Genomic DNA, 16534 nt, shown 5'->3' on the forward strand with positions numbered 1-16534 from the left:
TCCTGGACTTGGGTAGCTATTTCCTTTCCCATATTAGGGAAGTTTTTGACTGTAATCTCTTTAAATATTTTCTCGGGTCCTTTCTGTCTCTTCTTCTGGGAGCCTGTAATGCATTTGAATGAATGTTGGTGCATTTAATTTTGTCCCAGAGGTCTCTTAGGCTGTCTTCATTTCTTTTAATTCTTTTTTCTTTATTCTGTTCTGTGGCAGTAAATTCCACTTTTCTGTCTTCCAGGTTGCTTATTTGTTCTTCTGCATCAGTTATTCTGCTATTCATTCCTTCCAGTGTATTTTTCATTCAGTTACTGTGTTGTGCATCTCTGTTTGTTTGTTCTTTAATTCTTCTAGGTCTTTGTTTTAAACCTTTCTTGCATCTTCTTGATCTTTGCCTGTGTTCTTTTTCCGAGGTCCTAGATCATCTTCACTATTATTATTCTGAATTCTTTTTCTGGAAGGTTGCCTATCTCCACTTCATTTAGTTGTTTTTCTGGGGTTTTATCTTGTTCCTTCATCTGGTACATAGTCCTCTGCGTGTACTTTTGTGTGTCTTTCTGTGAATGTGGTTTTCATTCCACAGGCTTCAGGATTGTAGTTCTTCTTGTTTCTTCTCTCTGCCCTTGATACACCATTTTCAGAGAGGATATTTAGACATCAATTTGAGTTGAAAAGCAGTTTGACAGGTTAAGGTTTTCATTTCTGAAAATATATCTTCTTTTTCAGGGCAGACTTTGGAAATTTGCCGCTCTGTATAATATAGTATTGTTTAATTGAACTACCAGGGACTAAAAGAAAAAACTTAAAATTTGCTCACATTAGATTATATGCTAATTTTTTTTTAAGAATAATGAACTTTTGGATATTTGAGAATGGATAACCAGTTCTATTTTCACCATATTTGAACAATGATATAAAACCAATGAGTTTCTATTTTATTCTGAGCAGACTTGCCCAAATCCCTTTTTTGAAATATTTTAAGAAATCATGTTAAGATTATAACTAATTTATTTTTATGCTACATGCTTATATATAAAACTTTTTAAGTATTAACATGCAACCAGAATGATTAATAGAATAACATAAAGAAAAGTTCTTTAACTGGAATTAGAGGGTTAGAACTGGTCTGAATAATGTTCATGTAGTTAAAACTGTTGTTGGTATACATATTTCTCAAGGGAACAGGAATAAATATAAACTTGTCTCAGGAATAAAAATAATTTCTTAATGTGTTTAAATTAGAAAAATTCTTTATCCATTAAAACTATTCATTGTTTTAGGAAGCAGTTTTGTTTTCATTGTTTTAATTTTGTCTTCATTGTCTGCATTGTTTATGCTGTGTGGTCTGGTGATTAAAGTGTACTAAGTGAGGTCCAGAGAGGGAACCAGAATCCTGCTTGACTAATTCTGTTGCTCTTAGTTGAAAATCCTTATGTACATATGAACTTTTAAGATCATCCATAACATGTTAATAAAATCTCATACTTTAGGTTTTTGAGAAGTTTACAAAGGAATCTACATCATTATTAGATGAACTTGCTTTGATTAACAATGGAAGTGATAAAGGAAATCAGCAAGAGAAAGAAAGGTAAGTGTCTAGTGTCCTACAATTACACCTTTGCAAAGCTATAATTAGTGTGTTAAAAGATAACCTCTGTTGTTAATGCAAGCCAAGAGAACTAAGGTAAGCAAGCCTCCATTCAATCAAACTTGGCCTATAAAAGTTGTATTAAATTTATTTTTTAATACTTGAGAATTTGCTTTACATATAAAATTTATTGATTTGAATCCAGGTTTCTTTACAGAAGACTTTTAATTTTGTTGAATAATAATATATTTACCTTTTCCTGACACTGTGTAAAATAATTATTTTGCAAGAACATGTTTTCAGAAGGAAACAATTTTCTGCCTTTTTAGAGTTTTACTTTGCTTGTAAAGAATATGGAAAAGGTTACAGCTTGAAATAAAATCATTATAACCTTATTTACATATGTTAGAACTTAAATGCCTATCTTGTGGAACTCCTACATCCTTGTAAAATATGTGATATTCATGAGTTTAACTTCGGGAATTTAGTATTTTATGACACTGGATCTAATTATAACTACCTAGATTTATCATTTTACAGATTTCCATTGAACTTGTCAACCTCAACAGTTTTCAGACCAATTTCCTTTCTCCAGGTAAAAAGTACTGTAGGAAGCAAATTAATCCTCAGTAACAAAGTAGTCAGTAGGCAGTAATTTTTCATTAGGAAATTTGAAAGGATCAGCATTCGTCCTTGTCTATCTCTTTTGAATCTGACCTTGAAAATACAATGGAACCTTGATAGAATGCATCTTGTTATTCCATGAATCCAAATATAGTCACAGACCAGTTAACTGAGATAATAATATAGGAGGGATGTGAGAAGATCATAGTTTAACACCAAATCTTGATTTAAAATAAAGTAAAAATATGAAAACAAATGGTTTGAATATAAATCTAAAGTTACAACAAACATTTAGGAACATTACTATCTTATAGATAGATGCCATATAAAAATGTAAATAACAATTTTACATATATGTAAATGTGTGAGTGTGTGTATAGACATCACACACACATACTTAAATACTATGGAATTGAAAATATCACTCAAGTTACTTGACAAAAATTTGCCAAACCTCTTGCTTTCTGAGTAGTCCAGCAGAGTAAATCTGGTGTTTCTCAAAATCATGTTCTCCAGGAAAGACATCCTAAGAGGGTACTGGTAGAAAATGAGTTCATGGTCGTAGAGTTTAATGCTGTTTACTATGTTTCCTTCTCTGGGAATGACTGTAAACGTTTACAGATTACATGTTCTGAGAAAGTGTTGCAGTAAAGAAACCTGTTTAATTGCTTTCTTAAAATTTCCCGTACTTACATGACAGTTGAACCCTATCTTCTCTACTCAGTAGTATCTCATTCAGTGTTTTGGGAAACACTGGGAAATGATGGTTTGTGTGACTACATGAAGTGTCAAGTGAAATCTTGTATTTGCCAATCCCTCCCTAAGGAACTCAAGTGTTATTACTTAGTCTCTTTTAAACCCCACACAATGAAGTCCCTCTTGCAAATTTTCATCACCTTCTTTATGTCAGTCCTCAGGAAACATCTGGGCTATACAAGAGGTGAAGGCCTAGATCAGTTGACAAAAGTGAAATGTATAGAGCAAGACCTGTCAGTTACAGTAGCAAGGCCCTAGGCTTTGATTTGCCAGGTACTCTATCTTTCCTTCATCTTCTCCACTTTCCATATATGTTTAAGAAAATAAAGCCCATAGTCCAGCTGCAAATGAAACATAATTAGTACATAAAGAGTGTACATCTGCTAGGGTACACATACATACGAATATCAAGATTGCTATAGATAGGTAAACTTTGGATTGGAGGATGGCTGCACACGATTTTAATGTTAACGTTTCTGGATTATTATATAGTGACAAATTTCAGTTTGAAGCAGATATCCAGTGGAAAAATAATAAAATGGATTCCTTTGATATACTTGAAATAATACTGTAGTTAATAATGATAAATTATATTTTTCCAAGTAGTATATTTTGTTTTTTATCACATAGATATTTCTTTGGCTACTAGTGTTTAATTATCTGTAATGGGTTTCCTGATGCTTAAGAGAAATTAGCCTGGTAGGACAGTATGCTTCATATTTTCATATTTGTAGGCCCCTGTTTTGGTAAGTATATGTAAAGGATTTTTTTAAGTTATATAAATAGAAATACATATAGTTAAAAAAAAATACTCTTTTGGTGCTTGCCAGGTCTGTGGATTTAAACTTTCTTCCATCAGTTGATCCTGAAACTGTTCTTCAGACAGGTAAGATGAAAAAAACATATCAGTGATAATCATAATCCATTAAACCAACCATGCATTAATTGGCTCATGAAATAAACATTGATTTGAGTATGTATTATGTCGTAGAAACTGAAGGAGAAGTGTTTCAAACTGCTCTTTGGTTTAGCCTAAGAGTGTGTTAATAGACTCTACAATATTAAAAATTATTAATAATGATCAATTATCTTGAAATATTTGAATTTGAATTTATTTCTTTATGACATGAAGATAAAAATTTCTATTTGATGGGTTTGCTATGAGGATTATTGAATATGCATTGTGTTTCTAGCATTGTACTTTTATGTATTTTCATATTTCATTCTTCTAAGTACTCCTTGAGATAATTAGTATTATTTTCTCTACTTGAGGAAGCCAAGGCTTAGAGATATTACAAAGCTTGTTCAAGATCAAATAACTATTAAGTTCTACCACCATAGCACTAAAAAAAGGTCTAAATCCAAAGCCACTAGTTGTACTGTTTTACAATCATCTGTGTAAAAACACTTAGCACCTTGCAATGGCCTTGCACGTAGTGTGTGTTCAGTGCTGCATGGTTTGTATATTCCAGCCCCAATAGCTTTAGTAGTAGTTTCACAGATTCTAGAGAACACATTGGAATTCTTTTAAATGAAAATACCTTAATTTTATTTCTAATATATTTTTCTAATAGGGCATAGTTCTAATCCTACTGCATAGCAGGTACTATTCTAAGCACTTTATGTATGCTAACTCATTTATGCTTCACTACAACCCACTGAAGTAGGTACTGTTGTCACCCCAATGTTAAGATGGGGAAACTGAGGCATTAAAAGGTTTAGTAACTTGGGCAGATTACACAACTAGTAATGCTAGATTTGGGACTTTAACCAAGGCAGTTTGGTTTCGAAGTATGGTCTTTGAAATCATTATGTGGTTCTGCTTCTCTAATGTAAATGTATCCACAAGGAGCACATTAAAGGTAACAGTCATCAAAGAAGAAAAAATATATATATTCTGATCTTAATGACTTTTATGGAAATATATATATAAAGAATATGAATGTGTGTGTGTATATATATAGAAAGACTTTCCATAAGTCTTCAAAACAGGTGTCCTTCCAATTATAAAGTATAATAAAGAGTAAAGAAATAAATTCTGAATATCTTCGTTGTATCGATTCAGTTTTCCCGAGTTTTCAGTACGATTTAGATCTTACTTCCTGAAAGAACAAAGAAATAATTGTAATCTGTGAATTACTGCATGTTTAGAAGGTACAAGAGACTGTCAGTAAAAATATTGCTTTAGATTCAAAACTTAGTTCCATGTTTATATTTGTTTTAAAAGCTGCTTAAGCCATTGAATTCAGAAACTTGTTACATTTGTATTTTAGAATTATCTGTGTATGTCACTGAGTCCTTTTTAATATGCTACTGACTCTTAAAGTAGAAAGAGTATAAAATGGGGACGTTTAAAACAATCTTGGATATTCTTCAGAAATTGGAAATACCTCCAAATCATAATAAAAACTGTTTCTATTATTTAAAGCCATTTACGTTTAGGACATTTTCTTGAATAGAGATGAAGAGAAGAGAATTTAAATGTCTGCATATTTTGGGTTCCTTAATGATAATTGGAATAGTATTATCCTAGAAAAACAATTTGCAATTTATTCACTAAAAAAAAATTTTTTTTTTTCTTTTTTGGTGGAAAGGATAGTTTTCTTTGTTTTGGATGCCGGCAACTGAGGTGTAGGGCAGACTCCTGTCCAAAGGCCAACTCCCTCCTCCCCGACTGACGATCAGTGGGCAGGAGCTATTACAGACGGAGGGAGGGGGCTACATGCAGAAACAGCACAGTCAGCTCTGACAGTCATCTTGAAATTGGCCATCAGTGGTCTGACCAGCATCATCTTGTAAAATTGTTAATGTTATACTTAACAACTTTAGATGTTACACATTCTATAATTTTAACTTCTTGTGCATGAGTGATTTTCTCCATGAGTTTGCTGTAATCAAATAACATTGAGTGCAGTTCTTACATTAGTGTGGCCCCTCACGATTCACAGTTAATATGTTGTAGAAATTTATATAAATAAAGATTACTCAAATGTTATTTTGTACCAGTAGTAAAGACTTTCTCCCTTTAATCATACATTTGTTACACACCAACATTTCTTTTAGGTGCTGTGATTAAGGTTATGGATTAATAGTGAAATCCTACAACATAATGCTTAGTATTGATTAGTACTATCAGACAAAACATAGTACCATCAGACAGAAATCCCAGATTATAATTGTACTCTACAGAGAAATGGTTGGCACAATGTCCTGAGGAGTGAATCCACCAATAACAAGAATGTGATAGATAGAAAGATAGTTAGGTCTAGAAAATATATATGCCATATATAGTATGGCATATATAGTATATATGGTATATATAGTATATATGGCATATATAGTATATATGACACAGATCTTCCTCAACTTACAATGTGATTACATCCTGATAAACCCATCATAAGTTGAAAATATGTTGAAATGCATTTAATACACCTAAAGTACCGAACATCATAGCCTAGCCTAGCCTACCTTAAACGTGCTCAGAACACTTAGAGTAGACTACAGTTGGGCAAAATCATCTAAAACAAACCCTATTTTATAATACAGTGTTTAATATCTCATGTAATTTATTGAATAATGTACTGAAAGTGAAAAACAGAACAGTTGTATGAGTACAGAATGGTTGTCAGTATATCAGTGTTTACCCTCATGATCATGTGGCTGACTAGGAGTTGCAGTTCACTGCTGCTGCCCAACATCGCAAGAGTATCGTACTGCATATTGCTAGCCCAGAAAAAGAAAAAATTCAAAATCTGAAGTACGGGTTCAACTGAATGCACCATCATAAAGTTGAAAAATTGTAAATCAAACCATCGTTAAATCGGGGACTGTCTGTATATGATAGAGCTATGATATACGACATAGTATATATCCATATGTATATGTATGCATGCAGTTTTCCTATTTACTTCTATATAAATTGAGAAATTGCATTTTAGTACTTAAGACCTGGTAGGTAAATATATAGGCAGATATGTTCTAAAAATAAGGGATTAGAATTGAGAAGATTGAGAAGTAAGATTTATATTTCTTTATGGATATTAATTATAAGTATCTTTCCTTCTTAAAGGACATGAATTGTTATCCGAATTACAGCAGCGTCGATTTAATGGCTCAGATGGAGGGGTCTCGTGGTCTCCTATGGATGATGAACTGCTAGCACAGCCACAGGTTATGAAATTATTAGATTCACTGCGAGAGCAATATACCCGCTACCAGGAAGTTTGTAGGCAACGTAGTAAGCGTACACAGTTAGAAGAGATTCAACAGAAGGTGATGCAGGTAGGTGTCTGATTCCAACATATTAAACTCTTTTTAAAATCTAAATTTTTTTATGTGTGTGTGTAATTTCTACTCTGTACCTGATTTTATACTATGCCTTATTTACATTATATAGAGAACTTTAGAAATGTCAAACCAGACTCTCAAACTATTTTTACAATTAGTATTTGCGTTTAAATTATATTATTTCTACAGTGATGACATTGAGCATTCAGCTCACTCTATCAGAATTTCAAAAATAACTAGCTGTTGGAAACATCACCTGTGGTCTCTGTATTCTTGTTATAAATAACATTTTATTGTTGACCTTAGATTTATTTTAAATTTCTAATAACTTTGTTGTTGTTAATTTGGGCATTATGAAGAGATTTTCTGTCCTAGCAAAATGTTAATGTGTAATATAAGTGATTATAATATTAAGTTTCCTTATTTATGATACTGATAGAAAACTTCAAGTAGATTTAATTCTCATGAATTTTTAGTTCCTTTTAAAATTGATTTTTATAAGTAGGCTAAAAATGCTAAAAATCGATACTAAGGAAGACATTTCTGTATTTAGACTACATTCTGGATTTTGATCTATTGAATTATTAAGAAGTAAATCTCAAATATTTCACTTTAAAAATCCAGATTAGAAGTGTCCCAAAGTTTTTAATCTAGATTCATTTATTAGATAAGTATTTGTTAAGTACTTATTATATAGAAGGCATTGTGCTTTTTCTACAGGATATAAAGGTAAACTTGGGTTTTGCTACATTAAACTTAAGAGGGGAGAGAAAGTGTTAGGTGTAACAAGGGAATGACTGAAGTGCTGTGGGCATTCAATGGAGGGATTATTCCCCTGGTTGCAGGTGATCTCGGAAGACTTAGTGGAAAGAGGTAGTGCTTGAGCTTGTCCCCAAGAATGTGTAAGATTTCACCAGGCACCTCCTTTAGGTTTTAAAGGAGAACTGGCATTCTGTGGAGGAGAAAGAATAGCTTGAATAAACAATAACATGAAATCCCAAGTTCTACTGAAGAAAAAGGCAGCAGTAGGCACCAGGGAAAGTGTTTGGCCTTTGAGTCATGGAACATAGTGAGCATGCTCTGAATCCCAGTTCTTCCACTTATTTGCTGTGTGATCATGGTCACATTATTCACCCACCTGAGCCTCAGTTTGACTTCTTTCTTTCTTTATTCCCCTTCTTCTCTTTCTCTCTCTTCCTTCCTTCCTTTCATTACATAAAACAGGGGTAACAGGAGCTCTTTTGAAAGGTTTGTTGAAAGAACCCAGCACTCAGCTAATGGAAGCTATTATATTTGTTCCCATTGAACTAGATTGTAGCCTAGAATTCTAATTCAGCTGTTGGAAAACTTGTTCTGTAAAGGGACACATAATAAATGTTTAGGCTTCTTGGACCATACAGTTTTTCTTGAACCTGTGGCTATTTAACTGGCATTGTAATGCATAGTCATTATGTAAACAAATGTGTTTGGCTGTTTCAGTAAAACTTTATTTATAAAAACAAGTGGTAGGCTAGAATTGGCCTGCAAACTGTAGTTTGCTGACCCCTAACTAGAGCATCAGGGTGTCATGGGGAAAAAGGCTTGAAAGGAGGGAAGGAGTTGGATCATGGAAGATCTTGAATTCCAGGCAACAGGATTTAGGCTTTATCTCATGATAACTACATAGAAACTGAAGATTTCTGAGCATATGTTAATTATATATAATTTTTTCTACATAATATATTCATAAATTAAAGATAGCTTGTATTAAACTCAGGTAAACTTTAAATAGCTTGAGAGTATCTTTGAAAACCATAAAGATGGAATAGCATAGTGGTATACAAGTACCCCAGTAACCTGGGTCCACTCTCTTCTGCCACTTTCAAGTTTGTTCTTGGGAAGGAAGTGTACTCCTCAATGTCCTAGCTTCCTCCTCAGTAAAGTGAGGGAAACAATAACAACGACAATAATAATACCTACTTAATAGGGCTGTTACAAAGATGAAGAAGATAACTTAAATAAAGTGTTTAGCTTGGCACAGACGAGTTTTTATTAGTATCATTTATTATTTGCTCACTCGTTAAAGAAATGAGTATCTACAATAGTGTGACATTGTGCTCGGTGGAATGTAACGGTGAGTAAAAACAGACAGGGTGTCCCGCCTTTTGGTGCATGGCTACGTAACTACACAAATAGTTGTGAAATTGCAACCACTCAAGTCCCAAGGAGAGTGAAGGGAGGAACCGTGAGAAAGAAGATGATATCAGAGGTGAAGCATTTTTCTGGCTTGCAAGACTTAATGGATGATGGTGTTGTCTAATTAGGGAAATTGGGCAGGTTTGGGTTTACGTGCAGATGGAAGAGGTGTGGAAAATCAAGTTTGGTTTTAGACATGGTGAATTTCAGGAGACTTTGAGACATCTAAGAGAAGATACATAAAGGTAGTCCCAAACAGGTCCAGAAATGAGAAGTCTGGGCTGGTGGCATACTTGTTTGTCATCTGCGTATGAATGGTAATTAAAGCATTGATGTGGATGAGAATTTCCCAAGGAAAGAGCTGAGAGTAGATGAGAAGAGGGCTTTGTAACTGAGCTTTGAGAAGCTCCAGCATTTAATGACAAGATAGAGGAGCATACTCCTGAAGAGAAGGCAGTGGAGGATTGGCCAGAGATGAAGAAGGAAAGTGTGAACAGCCCTGTGTCATGGAAGTCAAAAGAAGAAAGCATGTCAGGGGAGGAGTTGGGAACCCTGTCGAATGCTGCTGGAAGATTGAAAAAGAGGAAGACTTAACATGTTCACTAAGAATCCACAAGGTCAAGGTCTTTGGTGATCCCAGGGTATGGAGTAGCAGGGCCAGTAGCACATTGGACTGAATTCAGGAATGAAAGTGAGGTGTGGTGAAGGAGACGTGGAGTGTAGGGAACTCGCTGAGAATTTTGTCTCTGAAGGAAAGATGAGAAACAGAGCATTGTGTAGAAGTGAGGGTGTATTAATTTGCTAGGTCTGCTGTAACAAAGTACTACAGACTAGGGGACTTAACAATAGAAATGTATTTCCTCATTTTTCTGGAGGCTAAAAGCCCAAGATCAAGGAGTTAGCAGGGTTGATTCCACCTGAGGGCAGTGAGGGAAGGATCTGTTCCAGGCCTCTCTCCTTGGCTTACTGATGTGTTCTCCCTATGTCTTCATATCGTCTTCCCGCTATACCTGTCTGTGTCCAAATTTCCTCTTCTTTTAAGAACACCAGTCATATAAGATTAGGGCTCACTTTAATAACCTCATTTTAATTTAAGTGCCTCTTTAAAGACCCTGTCTTCAAATAAATATGGTTACATCCTAAAGCACTGGGAGTTAGGACTTCAGCATATGGGGAGTGTGGGGACCCAATTCAGCCCACAGCTGGGGTCAAGTGTAGTTTATTTTTGTTAGTTTGTGTCTGTAATATGGAAAACTAAGAGGCTTAAATTCTAGGGGGAAAGTATATGTTTGGAAGGAGGAGTTGAACATGGAGGAGAGAATAATTAATACTATCAAGTTCGTGACAAGGTGGAAGTGAATGGACTCCAAAGCAGAGCTGAAGGGATTAGCTTTAGAATGGAGGAGGGAGAACCCTTCCTTTGTAACAGGAGGGAGATGGTAGGATGATCCAGAGTTGCCTTCATATATATAAGTCAGGCATCGAGAAGATGAAGTAGTTATTGAGTGATTAGGTTTTTTTGATTGTTTTTTGTTTGTTTGTTTTTAAGTAAGACACAAAGGGAATCTCTTTGGTGGTGGAGGTTTGGAGGCAAGGCGGGGATGGGGAGGGCAGTGGTTAAAGAGGGTTAGAGGTTTAAATGGAGTGGAAATGATTCAAAATTTTCATTTTGGGGATTGGAAGAGTGAAATTACCATGGAAGTATAGATGTATTTTTTAGATAGTGCTGATCTTGAACTTTCGGTGGAAACTTTCTGGCCTGTTATGTGACCCTGTCAATTCATGGCTGGCTGTTGATGTGCAGGCCCCAGAGAACGTGGGTGATGGGATTCCCCCAGCATTTGTGCTTTGCTATGTGACATCAGGGGCAAAGGAGTTAATGTATTGACATGCATTTTTGAAATGACGGACCAGCTCAACTGGGTAAAGAATAAAGAAACTAGAGAAAGGAGATGATGATGGTACTTGTAATGATGGTGGTGATGGTCATGAGATTATTGTTAAAAACAAATAAACCTCATTGCAATTCAATTTTCTTTATAAGCGGTACATGTGAATTGGTTAGAGCATTAATATTCATCAGGTGATGGTTTCTACACTTTTTTTCACAGGTCACATTTTAGGGAAAGATCTATTTCTCTTGCCAAAATGATTACTTAAGTTTAGCTATTTAGAAACATATATTGATCATGTCCACACACACAGAATATAAACTACCATCTTCAGTCTTGCAAATTTGGGGGAAAATGAAATTTTTTGATGTTTATATAAAGATAATCATAAAGTTGACGACCTTTGCTTGTGTAAAATTAATGAAAGTTGAAATTTTCCACATCTCTTTTTTTACTGATTTATCACTGAAAACAGAACATAGTGAAAAAGAAACCAATAGCTCTAATAGATAAACTATATGGTAATAACCATTGTAGTTGTCAGCCATTTATTCCCCACAGTTCAAATTGGTAGCATTAGACTTCATGTGGAATGCAGAAGTTCTCCATGTTGCTGCTGCTACATTTAAAAATCAGATTTCACATACTTCTGGATAGGAGATGATGCCACTTCACTGAAATAAGCTATTGTTATTCTCATTATTTATTGTGGCAGTAATTTCTGCCAGCATTGCAAATGTTATTTCTAGAATCATCCATGTGATTTTCTTCCTTTGTAGAAAGGAACCATAGATGCAAAATAGGATAACTCTGAGTTGCTAAAGTATACAGCTGGAGGCTGTGATCCCAGTTCACCATATTCTTTCTTCTGGTCAGATGCTTGACGTCTGCTTGATATGCCCTTCTACCTGGTTTGACCTAGCATGCTTCTAGATATTCTCTCATGCAGTCTTTAGAAATTAGTCTGGCCAGGAAAAAATGATGGATAGTCACATGCATTTTTGGCCTCTGCAAATATTTGTCATGGTGGATTCTAAGAGCACATCTCCAAGGTTATACTTTGCATATAAATGTAACCGTTTGAGAGGTCACATTGATATGGATTGTGCATGAAACTGTTTTTGCAGTAAGTTAATATTCAGATTGACTGATGAGCAAGATGTCCTGATTGAAATTAAGTTTTATAACCCAATTTGGCAAACCACCATCACTAATGCATTTAAATAGATTTATTTACTGGGGCATCAACCTCAATTTGCATCATTTTTATTAGGAATAGTCATACATTTATGGTGTTTACGTTACTGATGTTGCATTCCAAGGGAAATTACTTTCAGCATACGTTAAAATTATATGTACACTTGACTGTGTAACTGTTTTTGTGTGTGTGTGTGCCAAGGAGATGTCTTTGCTTTATTTAAAATTTATTTTTAAATTTATAACTCTTTGAAAGTTCCCTGCTAATGAATTGTTTTTCCCCAGTTATCATGATTTATATTAACCTGCTTCTTTTGTTTCTATCGTTTTAAAAGTTTTCTAGAGTTTCAAAGTTTAAATTTTAAATAATGTTGCCTTACGTTTTTAAAAATAATATATAACACATTAATTAGTTAAAATTTCTGAGTTGTTTTCATTCCACCCTTATTTTTAGAATTTAGACATTTTTAGTGAAATAATGTATTATATTAATTGCTTAAATGCCATTGTATATCTGTTTCTATATTCATATTCTTAATACATAGTAATTAGTGAGAAGCAATTGAGTCCCCCAAAGGGAATGGAAACTTGTTTCAAAATGTTTACATGAGATTTCTTAAAACTTACTCTTTTTATTTCCAATTTTTAAAAGCATAGACTAAAACACTTAGTTCGGGAATTAAAAAGCCTATGGGTTTTACTGTAAAATGCAGATATGAGACATAGTTTATAAAGAGTGAATAAATAGAAGGAGCTAGGCTTTCTTCTTCAGAAAAAGTGGGGAAAGCAAAGAGGCTAACAACTATTGGTATCATCTACTGTGCATAAGTGTCTTACGTATAATGACGGTATAATCCTGACAATAGCCCTATACAGTAGGTAGCATTAACACCATTTCAAAGTGATGGACCAAAGTCTTTCAACTCCTAGGAGCAGAGCCAGAATTTCAGAGTCACGCCTAGTGCTTCCTAAAGACAGAACTGCTCATCTGTCTCTTTTGTGAAAGAGTGATACTTTCCACAGGCCAGCAGAGACAAACAGGATCCTAGTACCCTGCCCCTCCAACTATAGCTCATACCAAAGAGTAAAGCAGAAAAAGTGGAGATGTTGAGGAACAAAGCATTGTATTCTAAAGAGTACCTGGCAGTAGAGGTTTGCAGATGAATTTAGGACTCTGAAAACAGAATTTAGCAAAGAAAATCGTAGCAGTTAGGCTATTCCAGTGAGCCAAAAATAATACTTGGACTTTTTTGTTTTTGAGTTTTTGCTCTTTAGTATTAAAACCTTGTAAAGAGAAGGTGGAAGCTAAGAATATATTAATATTTAAGATACTAGGACATAAATGGGCACACACATAAAGAGAGAAATCCCAAAAGATCATATACTGTTAGTAAGCAAACATTCGCAGTTTATTCGTTCTCACTAATATTTAGAAATACACCTGAAGAGATTTCAGTTTTAAACTTGGTGGAAGTATTCTATAAGTAATAGTCAGCCATGTAGGGGGCAAAACTAAAAGCAGAAAGCCTGGTTTGGAGGCTACCACAAGGATCTAGGTAAGGCCTGAAGTAGGCTTAGAACAGGTTTATTTTGAAAGTCAAAACAGCAGGATTCCAGGGGTATCAGATATGCAGGATGTAAAAGGAAAAAAGAGTCAAGAATGACTCTAAGGGTTTTTGGTTTGAGAATATTGCTCTAAATTATAACTCTAAAATACATAATTTATAATAATGCTCTTTAAAGTATTCTCATTATGTAGGCAGTTTCAAAATTAAAAAGAAATAGCGAGAATAATCACAAGAATGTCATCTTTATTTGAATTTGTTTGACAACTAGAAATCAATAGTGTAAGTTCAAACAGATCAAAAGTATCCAACCCCTTGGAAATGAAAAATAACTCATTTTAAAAAATGGATCAACAGAAAAATAAACAGTTCAGTAGAAAACTTAAAACCAAAATAGTCAAAATCTATAGCATGAGATGAGTCTTGAAAGATGAAAAAGAGGTCACGAAGAGAAGGGGCTGAAAAGATTTCAGGTAGGAGGATGACCCATGTCAAAGCAAGACTAGTGAGAGAACATGGCGCCCTTGGGGAGCACTAAAAGTTCAACGCGGGCTCGGTTAAAGAAGGAAATGGTGAAGGATAGGCAGGGCCCCATCATCCATGGCATAGTATGGCCATGCCAGATAGCCACATTTCATCCCGAATATAATGCAGAACCAGTATAGGATTTCTCACTGGGAGAAATATTTAAACAAAGATGAGTATTGGGTCCTCATGAAAAGATTTTTATTTAGTATGTAGTTCTGTTTTTCCCCTCTGGTTATTAAGAAAACAAGAAATCTTGGTGTTTTTTACCAGTCTATGTAAGAAGATATAAAATCCAAAAGTAGATGACGTCTATGTTGTTTTCCAGGAAACTTTCCCCTAATTTTACTCAAAGTTAGTATCATTCACATAGGAACTTACCAACATTCTTATGATCTAACCAACTTTTTCCTTAGTTACTGTTTCTAACCCACTTTTGTAATAAATATAGATGATTTCAAATTAAATGTAATCATTGCTGCATTATTTTGGTTGACTACCCATCTCATCTCTTACATTAAGCTTGAAGTAGACTAAGGGCAAGAACCCCATTTCCAGAGGTTTTTTTGGAAATGACAAAATATATTTGTCGTTAGAGATACTGTTTCTCCCAGAGCCCCCACATGGGTGTTTCTTAATAAATTGCACTGAGAATCTCAGAAAATAAAAATAAAATAAAATAAAGTAAAAGCAGTAGTCAGTTTATATACCTTGCAAAGGTTATTCTCAGTTAAAACTTTCATGACTTGGATGTTTCAAATAGAGACAAGTGTTTTAGAGAGTGATTTTATAATGTATACTATTAGCAATTAACATTGTATCATCATTGGACCCAAGATCTCTATTGAAAATGTTTTCTAGGAAAGCAATAGAGAATTAGAGAATTCTGTTGCGTAACTGCTATATATATATGTTCATCTTAAAATTACTTAGATGCTCAACAGTAGAGAATTGGAGTTGTGAAAGCAGGAATAATAGTTACTTGAGGTAGGACGTTGCTTACTTAGCTCTTAGGTGGGTTGGTTGGTTGTTTGGACAGATGAGAGGGAGCGAAGGAAAGAGGCAGGCAAGGAGGCTGGCCTTCTTAAAAAAGGGGTTTCGAGCCATTAAAATGATAATAACTGTAGCCACAAGGAAGTGAAAAACACAGGATAGAAATTACTTGTACTCTGACAATCGGCTGCAGCACTTAAATCTGGAGTAACATATGAAAATGCAGTGCATGTGAAAAATTAATGGAAGGAAACACACATGATTTTCCCCTATGATGTGGTACTTTTATATGATTATTTAAATTACATAAACTCTTAGATTTTAAATATATTTTACCCTGGTAATAACTATGGAATGCACTGTGGGTCTGTGATAAGGTAAGCCTGTCTATCCACTGAGTCTCTAATATTATGCTGCACAGACATCCTCATTCACTTCTTGGGACCTATCCTAAGTTTAGCTGTTGTTGACTTCCTGATTGTAATTTAGCTTGATAAATAATAATTCAGCTTGGTAAAGCTGGGCAGTATTTTTTTCTGTTAGAATTACTTCACTGTGTCTGTGTAGTTTTAGAGTATATATGTTTGTGGGTAGAGAAAACAAAACCCTTTCTTCTGCATGAGAATTTGATCTTTGCTTAACTATCTAGGTCTGTTCCCTTGAAAACCTGATAAAAATGTCAACTGTGTTACTAGGCGACATTGCTTGTAGTAAAAATTATTCTGGCTCTGGACTGGGAGAACTCTTAATACTTGATGGAAGGGATAACTTCGGGCATCTTGGAGCTCAGTGACTTTTATAATGGGCATGATGCCTGTGTGGTGTGAGGTTTTGATGCCAGAGTGTCTCCCATATCTGTCCCATATGGATCTCATCTCCTGAACTGTTGGACTGCTTCAGGGACCCAGCAGAAGAGAAACACCCAGTCCTGCTAC

At 34.6% G+C, this 16534-nt stretch overlaps 1 protein-coding gene across 4 annotated transcripts in view; it reads left to right on the top strand.

Annotated features, from left to right (window-relative positions):
• SESTD1 (SEC14 and spectrin domain containing 1) overlaps positions 1-16534 on the top strand; it is a 137388-nt gene that overhangs the window by 91202 nt on the left and 29652 nt on the right. For all 4 annotated transcript variants that reach the window (XM_024766576.1, XM_024766567.1, XM_024766596.1 and 1 more), the window contains 3 exons: positions 1485-1582; positions 3793-3848; positions 7035-7246. In XM_024766576.1, coding sequence (XP_024622344.1) covers positions 1485-1582; positions 3793-3848; positions 7035-7246 — 366 coding nt within the window. The remainder of the gene's footprint in view (positions 1-1484; positions 1583-3792; positions 3849-7034; positions 7247-16534) is intronic.

The sequence above is a fragment of the Neophocaena asiaeorientalis genome, unplaced genomic scaffold, assembly GCF_003031525.2.
Source record: "Neophocaena asiaeorientalis asiaeorientalis breed wild unplaced genomic scaffold, Neophocaena_asiaeorientalis_V1.1 scaffold113, whole genome shotgun sequence".
Lineage (NCBI taxonomy): Eukaryota > Metazoa > Chordata > Mammalia > Artiodactyla > Phocoenidae > Neophocaena > Neophocaena asiaeorientalis.